This window comes from Helianthus annuus, chromosome 11, assembly GCF_002127325.2.
Source record: "Helianthus annuus cultivar XRQ/B chromosome 11, HanXRQr2.0-SUNRISE, whole genome shotgun sequence".
NCBI lineage: Eukaryota > Viridiplantae > Streptophyta > Magnoliopsida > Asterales > Asteraceae > Helianthus > Helianthus annuus.
Window position 1 is genome coordinate 183746271 of NC_035443.2, and position 10346 is coordinate 183756616.

The window sequence follows — 10346 nt, forward strand, 5'->3', positions numbered from 1 at the left end:
TTGTCTTTTCTGCTGCTTCTTGGGCATGGCCCGATGCTCGCTGAGCACGGGGCGTGTTCAGTCTTCTGTCTTCTTTGTTTTGCTTGGGAAGATGCTGTCGGGGGATCGGGCATGCCACATTTGTTCCTTTTCTTGTATTTATGTTAGATTTAGCTGCCTTTTTGCTTCTTTTGTTCATTTGAGCTCATTTAATCCTGAAAATACAAAAGAAAGAGAAAAGCATACTTTTTTCCAACATTAGTACTAAAAAAGGGTTAGTTTTATGCCGCATTTGATGTAATTTATATGTTGCATTTTGTGCACATCTCGCAGTGTTTGATATGAATGTGTGTGCTTAGGGTTGCAGTTAGGGTTTCAAAAGTTTATGTTTAGTAGTAGTTTTTGTTTGATTTTGTATTGGTGTTAGTTAGCTTTAGGATTTTTATTTATGTTATCTGCATTTTTTGTTGGTTTGGATTATTTTGATGAGATTTTCTGTTATTTTTTGCTTATTTGTTGAGTTATTTTGGTACCATTTTGGGTCACTTCTATTGTTAGAGCTTGCTTTTTTGTTTTCTTCAAATGTGGTTAGTTCTAATGCTTGTGTGTTCTTGAAATATGATAACTATCGATTTTAGGTTGTGATGATTAGTTTAAACGGTTATCGAAACAATCTCTATTTAGAATATTATTTAGTCTTATATCAAATTGTTTACAGGGATGGTTGCAATGTGAAAGATGCCATTTTGGGATGTTTGTGCTATGTTAAAATTGTAAGTGATGGATCATTTATCTGTTTTCAATAAATACGGTTCGATGTTGTTTTAGTAAGTGTAGAACTAAGATGGTAAGGTAGGAAAAGAAATGGAAGTCGATGCGATGCGCCGACACTAAAAATGGTTATTGTTCAACTAAATTACTTGATAAACAGGTCACACGGAGTATGATACGTCTTGTATATAATTGTCAACATAAACTTCAAAAGATAGTTAATGCGGTCAATGCAAGACAATTGTAATGTGTTAGTGAAAAAGCTAGAAATCTGTTATAATGTAATAGTGAAATTGATTATGTATTCTGTTTATTGTCCTTCGCAACTCAAGAAAAGAAAAGGCAACGAATCTACGGTGACAACCTCATATAGCGGATCTAGAATTCTGACCAAGCGGTAACGTTTTATAAATAGGCGGTAACGAAATCGAAAAAACGTCAAATTTTTCCAAAATTTACACTAAAAACGTCAAAAATTTTCCGACCAAGCGGTAGCGGAGGCTACCCCTTGTTCCTCTTTACATCCGCCCCTGATAGCTAGCTTGTTGATATACACAAAGAGGCTGATATACACAAAGGCCGAAGGAAAAAGAGTAACAATTACAGCCTATACATGTTGTTAGTTTACTGCCATCGTCAAAATTTAACCAACAAAAATAACGTCGTTTGAGATATTAGTTTTTGCTCCTTTTCGTTGTTATCGATTTCCCCAAACTTTTTTTACAAGTCTCTTGTACTCGCTCCTCAAGTTGTAAACCTGTAATTGCAGGCAAGTTTGCGGCTGATGCTAACAGCTAGGAAGGGTTGATTTGAGAAATCTCAAAAGATTAGCTTATGGATTGGCCTTTTCGACCCATTTACTAATGGATGTGTCAAAAAGATTAGCTTAAGAGGAAATGGGCTAAAAGTCTCCTTTGATGTAATAAAAACCTCCTAAAACTATTCCCAAAATTTATGTAATTTGTTTAATAATGTAACACATTAATTACTCATATAGATTAAAAACTGCTTTCATTGCATTGGTGGCACTCAACATGATACAGGTTTTGAATGGTGAGGCAAAGTTTTGTATAGCCATCATGGAGCCTAGTATATAGACAGTATAGGCTCCGGGTGAAGTTTGATAAAAGAAGGACTTTTTTTTTTACCATGTGTGGGTTTTTCAAAACAACAAATGGCTAAACTACTACTATGTATAGCCATAAACTAGACACCTTACAATTGGACATCATCATATCAAATAGGTTAAAAGACTATAATAGTTCTCAAAATATGCAATGGAAAATCAAATTTAAAACATCTTTTAGTTAATAGAAAAACTAAAGAACATTCAAGTTATAAAAATCAAAACACTAAAATTACAAATGCCAACGCCAAATCCACGAGGAGCTTCACACGCCAGCCAAGAGCTCCACAACATGATGATCTTGGTATATCTCATTTGTAGAAGCACCACCGTTGGTTAGTTGAATCTTGGGAAGTACACGCCACTTATCAATGTATGCCATCGAGTCTTGATCTATGTTAGGAAGTGTACGTGCTTCAAGAATCTTAAGAATCTCTTTAGACTTACCAAGAAGTTGAGCTGCAATCCGGATGTTATCTCCCCTTTTCTCTATTTCATTGTGGTGACACTTCATTTTTATGACACGTGGTAAGTTGGTAAAGCATGCGAATAAAATATCAGCAATTATAGTTGATATCCATTCGAAAAGGTCTTCATCATTCAACGAGATTTCTTGTGCATTTAAGTGCAATAGAATGCTCGTGCTAATCCTGTACATGGAACTTGCAAGTACGAACTTATAAGGCGAACGATCTATACTTGACTTTTTGTTACTCATAAACCTTTTCATAATTTTTTCTCCTTCATCTCCCAACCATTTAAGGATCTCTTTAGATGTTTTATCTTCGTGAGCCTTATTTTGAAGATCGATTTTTAGCCATTTGCGGTATACTTCAACTTCTTTCCACACCCTTCTTGCCGATTTTATTGCACTTACTAGTTCACCATCTGCGTCGAGACAATCTTCAATATGTCTTACAATCTTGAGGCCTTCACTCATGCCGGCAAGAAGCCCCTTGAAATGACCATTTGCAATGTTAGGAAGTGCAATGGCAATTGTTGTCAATGTTACTACTACAAGGCTCCAACAATTGTGGGTTTCTTCTGGATATAAAGGTTGAACTAGGTCATTGTCAAACTCTACTACTCCAATGAATCCTTTAGATTTCTCTAAAAGCATCAAAAGATTACGCGGCTCCTTTTCTGCATTAAGAAGTTCCGTTATAGAACGAAGCGTATTTCTTAATATTCTTTTTGAAAGTTTTGCCTCCTCCTCAATGTGGATAACATATCTAGCATATTCTTCTATTTCTGAGCTCATGTTGCCATTAGACGTGGTTGCCACCTTCTTAAGCCATTCCAAAACGGACTTAAATAAATACCAACAACAGGAAAGTAAGATAAGAAAAGCTCGTGGAACAAGAACTATTGTTTTACATATTACCAGAACCACAATATGAAGTGCTAAACAGAAGTTTAAAAAGGCGTTTTTTACATAATGAAAAACGATCTTCAAATAACGGCCTGGAATATGTGAATGAACATGGTTACGTTTCCACTGTTGAAGCCTTTCGATCCAGTGTTTTTCAACCCGGAACACGTTTAAATGGTTCTTGCTTAATTTCTTTGAGAGGCTATAATGACCGATAGACGTGAAACATCTTAAAATCGGTGCAATACTGCCTACAACAACCCCAACTAACTGCACGATATGAATTATCATGAGTGACCACTTATAGTCCGAACCTTCATACTGATAATCATATTCTTTGAAGTTTATAACATATGTTAAATCATAACTTGAATTCAAAGCAAAGAGTACACATATAACCCCAAAGGCAGAAGAAACTGGTGAGCAAGCAATTACAAACTGAAGGTTTCGAGTTTCTGTCATCATCCAGTACTTTTTAACATAAAGTTTGAGTTCCTCAGCGGAAAACATTTTCTCTTGATGAATTGAAACTAGTTGTTGTGACTCATTATACCTGTGTTCTAACTTTTTTCTCATTGATGGAACTGTCAAAGCTACCGAAAATGGCCATAGAATTAGAAGGGGAAGTATATAAATAAGGTATGCAACCCAGTATGATGACAAATAAATTTGGATCCCCATATTTACAACAATAGTTATCAAGAGGATAGCTAAGGCCACAATGTTCATTAGAAGCTCTTTGTCATCCATAAGTCCTAAAGAAGGGAGAAAGTTAGCTAACATGGTGACCAAGAAAAACATGCTTACCATCTTTTTGTCGGAAAGGTCAGTACTTAGATTCACCGGTAGCTTCATTGCAATTGCGATAAGTGTGATTGTTGCAGCATTGAGAGTGAAAAATCTATTTGGAAACCAGAGCTTCCATTGCCATACTGCTTGGACCGCATCGGCTGCCATTGCAATGACGCATATGAAAGATGCTATAGCAACATACAAGCCCACCCATGGCATCATGACTTCTGCAGGAGTTTTCGAATTTGAATCCATTATGGGAGATTGTCAATGAAAAGAGAGTTTCCTTTTTTTTTTTTTTTTTAATTTAGTAGAGTGGGATCCAACCTGCTTTACATATATATATATATAGACACACACATGAGTGTGTATAAATAAAGAAGTAGAAAGATATTTATTTACAAGTTGAAAGTTTCTTCTACGTTCGTTCTCAAGGGACCTCCGCATAGTGTACATTTTGTTGGAAGTGTCGTAAATGCATTGTGATTGGGGGTGGTCACTAGTGATAGAATTCCATCACTCACAATATCCAATCTTGTTCCGTCATGTCAGCAACTATTTTTCCATCATTCACAACCTTTTTTAGTGGCGGTGATCATCACTCACCACCACACCCAACAATTTCCCCCCAACCAACAACTACCCTCACAACTAACAACCATCACGCTGTGAAAAAAATCACGAAATCGGGTTTACGTTGAACTATCACGCGTTAAACTTGGAGTGGCGGTGGGAATCTTGTTTTTTCCACGCGTTATTTTTGTGTATCACGGTGATATCATGCACCGCCCCCACCTCTCTAAGCTTGACCTAAAGTAAACGCATGCATGGATATTTTCCTACTATACGAATAGTGATGGATTCAAACCAGGGGCCGTGATATGTTCTTTTTTGTTTTCTTTCTTTCACATTTGTAAGGGGTCGCAAGATGCAATCATTATTGGACTAACAACTGTAGGTCCCTTTTCGCGGAGGAGTACGAACCTAAACCTTGTTATACAAACCTACTAGCGAGTGCGGAATCCAAGCTAGCAAGCAAACCGAGTTAGTAGCAAGTAGAGAAACAAACACACAAAGATTCACCGATTAACACTAGTCGTATTAATGCAAATGAAGGTTCGGTTACAAGCTCAATGTTTACAGAAGTGTTCTATAAACTCTCTAAGTGTGTGTGTGAGTTCTGGGCAGAATGCTCTCTAAGCTTCTATCTCTTGGTGTGTAAAATGGCAGAACTAACTCTCACACAACACATGCATGGGTATATATACCCAGCTCAGCAGGTCTGCTCGAAGGATCCGAAAGATGGGCCGAAGGATCATCTTTCGGATACAATGCTTTCGAAGGATAAGCAGGGACCTCGAAGGATAGTCTTTCGAGGTCTATCGTTCGAAGCATATCTTTCGATGAGATCGAAGGATCCAAATTATCCTTCGATCTCTACATCATCCTTCGATCAGAACATCTCTCAACATACAATCTGTTGTCCAAGTCAAACCGGAGGATGGTTGACTTGGTCAACTTACAACACAAATCAGGACATCGTTACATAAGACCGAATACAGACAAAGTACAGACACAAGTGCACCAACAAACTCCCCCTTGGCTGTAGCTTTGTCTTTGATCTCTAAGCTTTGTCTTGTTCTTCTAAAAGTGTAGACTCGTCTTGAACTTCGACGGTCTTTGGTCTTCAGGTTTTCAAAACTCTGATGTCCTATCATGTCTTCAATGTCGGAGGATCTTCAAAGTCTTCACGTCTTGAAAGTAGAAAGTGTATCAACAAACTACCCGTATCATGTAGGAAGTGTGTTGACAAACTCCCCCTTAACATAAGCTCCCCCTTGAGTTATGCTCGTGAAAAGACTTTATCTTTATGAAGTGAGATCCTTGTGGTGTTGATGATGGCCAGCGGCAACTCGATCATCTTCATCTTTTGAGCGCCTTCTCGTCGTGTCTTCATTCCAAGGCTTGTCATCGACCATGTTCTCCTAGCCTTTAGAATCTGCACATGCAAGAAATCTAAACGCGTAATGAGAACAACTGCTTGGAATAGTATAAACAAATGACACACGAGTGACCATGTCAAAATCAAACACCGTCCGACAGTTTGAAAGTTTAATAAATTTATCAATTTTAAATTCTAACTTTCAAAATCTGCAAATTTTGACCGTTTATGAAGATTTAGCCAGTTCGGTTTTCAGTCAGGTTTCAGGTAACGAAGACTTGAGCTCCAACATCGTTCGATCGAAAATAAAGCAGAAATAAAATCTTTTTGGCTTTTATAAAATTTATATTAAAACAAGCCTAAAATCTTTTTGGTATTTTTGAAATTAAAAGACAACAATTTAAAATCCTTTGAGTGTTATCAAACGACATCACCGCTAATGTCGTGCTGATATGCACCAAACGATGAAACTGTTTAAAAGAACTAATAAAGGTTAAGCAGTAAATAAATATATACAAACATTCTTTTTGCGAGTTTCGAGGGTAAGAGAATCATATCAGTGTACGGTCATGCCAAAACACTCTTGTTGTTCAGTTAGTTAACATTAAGATAAGCATCCTATAACAATTATCGGTATTGTTGTCCACTTAAGCTCAACTTATCAGATGTAATCATGTTTAGAGGATACGTTAATGTATGATTTATACTTACCGACCGGTGTTCATCCACATCACGACACATTCCCGTATCAAGGTATGCACGAGAGTTCATCTTACCGGTGAGTATACCGATTATCATCTGTTTGACCGTATAAATTGTGAGATACTCACTTATTTTGATTTGAAAACAAGTCCTATGTGATATAATCACTTATTGATGAGGAACTTGATTTTCGTATGCATGAGGGCACAGGTGCAAGTCCGTGAACAGGTCAGTACTTCCGTACAGCAGAGAGACGAACTTGACACCCGGAAAAATGTGATATTTTATCACTTATTTGATATGGACATGTGATTGTTTATCACTTATTGAGGTCGAATGCAGTATGAATATGTACACGTATGTATAGTATCATGGAAGATCTAGACTTGCGTCCCCGTTATTTTTCGGTAAAAGATACAACCATGATACCCAGATGATAAGCAGCATAAAGACCGAATATCTCAGAACCTCGGCAATCTATCAAACGAAATTTCGGTACTAAGACCATATGCCAATGAATGGTTCCCACCTGATCTTCAGTCGATTAAGATTTATATCACCCTGCACACTTTAAAATGATTGTGAGCCTACCGATACATCTTATATAGAGCTGCTTATCGTTTTGCATTTAAGGTTTAAAGAGGTTTGGATAGACCACTGATGTACTATCATTTTCTCTTTTGCTCGCCAGGAAACTCATTTTTGTTTTTCTATTGTTTTTGTGTTTTTGAATTTTTCGATGTTTTTGGATTTTCCGATTTTTGGATATACTCCCCCTAAAATCAACAAACTAAGATAAATTTAAAAACACAAAGGTATTTACAAAAATGATTTTCCGATGTTGGTTTTACTCTTGCTTGACCTTAATGCCATTTACCAATAATAAAAAGTCAAATCTTGATTTGTCAAAAGCTTTGGTAAATAAGTCGGCACGTTGGTCATCGGTGTGGACCTTAACAACATCGATTAGCCTTTTCTCAAAGCAATCACGTATGAAGTGATATTTGATTTCGATGTGTTTGGTCTTTGAATGCTGCACAGGATTTCTAGTGATATCTAAAGCAGCAGAATTATCAACGTAAATAGGAGTAGTTAGGAATTCAAAACCGTAGTCCCGCATTTGTTGTTGGATCCAAAGAACTTGGGAGCAACAACTTGAGGCAGCAATGTATTCAGCTTCGCATGTTGATGTAGCTACACACGTCTGCTTCTTGCACTGCCATGTGACTAGACGATTTCCTAAAAACTGACATCCAGCCGTTGTGGACTTGCCGTCGATTTTACATCCGCCAAAATCAGAATCACTGAATGCTACCAATTCAAAGTTATTATCCCTAGGGTACCACAGACCAGTGTCGGGGTACGTCTTCAAATAACGAAAAATCCTTTTGACAGCAGTAAGATGTGAGGCCTTCGGGTTAACTTGATATCTGGCAAGCAGGCACGTCGGGTACATTATGTCTGGCCTTGATGCTGTGAGGTACATGAGAGATCCGATCATAGCGCGATAGTTTGAGGGACTAACAGCTTCTCCCTTCAGATCTGGAGTAATTCCGTGATTAGTTGGCAATGGGGTACCAATGGGCGTTGCATCAGACATCTGGAACCGGCTCAAGATGTCACCAACATATTTAGTCTGATGGATGAATATCCCAGACTCCGTTTGTTGTACTTGTAGGCCCAAGAAGAAGGTCATTTCCCCCATAGCACTCATCTCGAATTTATCCTGCATAATGCGCTCGAATTCCCTACACAAGACATCATTAGTAGAACCAAAAATAATGTCATCAACGTATACCTGTACCAGAAGAAGATCTCCATCTTGTTCTTTGATGAAAAGAGTACAGTCGATAAGACCTCTGCGAAAACCGTTCTCCAGCAGATAGTGAGATAAGGTTGCATACCAAGCTCGTGGTGCTTGATGAAGACCATAAAGAGCTTTGTTGAGCAACCAAACCCGATCGGGATGGATAGGATCTTCAAAACCTGGAGGCTGTTCGACGTACACCTCTTCTTCAACCACACCATGTAAAAATGCACTTTTCACGTCCATCTGATAAACCTTGAATCCTTTGAAGGACGCATAGGCTAGAAAGATTCGAATTGCTTCGAGACGTGCCACTGGTGCATAGACTTCGTTGTAGTCGATCCCTTCAATCTGACGAAAACCTTGAACGACTAAACGAGCTTTGTTTCGGATAACAACTCCGCGGTCATCCTTTTTGCATTTGAAAACCCAACGGGTACCAATCTTCTTGTATCCAGGAGGTTTCTCTACGAGTTTCCAGACACCCAGCTTCTGGAATTGTTGCAGTTCTTCCTGCATTGCTTCAACCCAAGCATTATCTTTCAAGGCTTCTTTCCACGTTCTTGGTTCTTCTTGTGAGACATAACACGCGAAGGACCAGTCGTTTTGTTGCCCGGATTCTCGAATAGCTGCATACAAGCCTGCATTGTTGTTGTTTCGCAACATGTTTCTTGTTTGTACGCCACTTTGCACATTTCCAATGATGTTTTGTTGAGGATGGGTATTATGAATCCTTGTTTCTGGATTGTCTGGAACTGGAACATTTATACCCAGGTTGTTAAGATTAAGATCAACAACCAATTCAAGACCCGGAATTGACGAAGAGGATGATGCAGTAGTCTCAGCTGTTCTATGTGTTTCCACTGGAGGAGTACCCTCTGAAGTACCATGAACTGCTGTTGTAGGAGCTTCTTGATCTGCATCTAGAAATTCATCATCCTCTGAAGATTCGTTCAATTCGTTAGCATCATGAAAATCCTCATTGTTGAGAGTATTGTTGTTCACCGAAGAGGATGGTTCTTGATTCACAAGAATTGGACGAACCACCGGTGAAACTGTTGCATTGTCACTCTCGAAAAACATCCTAGCCGCAGCATTTTCTTCAACGGCTTCAACATTGATCGAATTGAAGAAGTCATCGTACTCAAACATCCAAGGTTGACCCGGATTTTTGACTGGCAAGGTGTGCCTTTGTACTCTGACCTCAGACCATTCCTCGACCCTTTTAGTCTCTAGATTCCAGACTCGTAAGTTAGGGGTGGCATACCCAAGAAAGTATCCATCAATTGCTCTTGCCCCAAACTTTCCATTAGGATCGATGATTGTGCATGGAGCTCCAAACGGTTCGAGATAAGACAAATCTGGTTTCCGTTTTTGAAGAAGCTCAAAGCAGGTCTTGTTGTGTCCTTTGACTGTAAGGACTCTGTTCAATGTGTAACATGCAGAGGCCACAGCTTCAGTCCAGAATGGAATGGGTAACTGTGACTCTACCAACATTGTCCTAGCAGTCTCGATCAATGTGCGGTTCTTACGTTCAGCGACACCATTCTGTTGAGGAGTATAAGCTGCACTAAACTCATGAAGAATACCTTTTGAAGTGCAGAACTCCATCATGGAATGATTCTTAAATTCAGTACCATTGTCGCTACGTATCCGCCTAACCTTCAACTTATACAAATTCTCAATCTGAATGATTAAGTTTTTGATAATACCAAAGGTTTCACTCTTGTGTGCCATGAACGCAACCCAAGAAAATCTTGAATAATCATCAGTAACCACGAGGCAGTATTGATCACCCCGAATACTCTTGTGCTTGACAGGACCGAACAAATCCATGTGCAAACGTTCAAGAGGA

General features: G+C 38.6%; 1 protein-coding gene across 1 annotated transcript; it reads right to left on the reverse strand.

Moving 5' to 3' along the window:
* Positions 1–2141: 2141 nt before the first annotated feature.
* LOC110888969 lies at positions 2142–4295 on the reverse strand. Its single transcript, XM_022136461.1, has one exon. It carries the CDS (start codon positions 4293–4295, stop codon positions 2142–2144), a length of 2154 nt encoding a protein of 717 aa, XP_021992153.1.
* Between the last annotated feature and the right edge of the window lie 6051 nt (positions 4296–10346).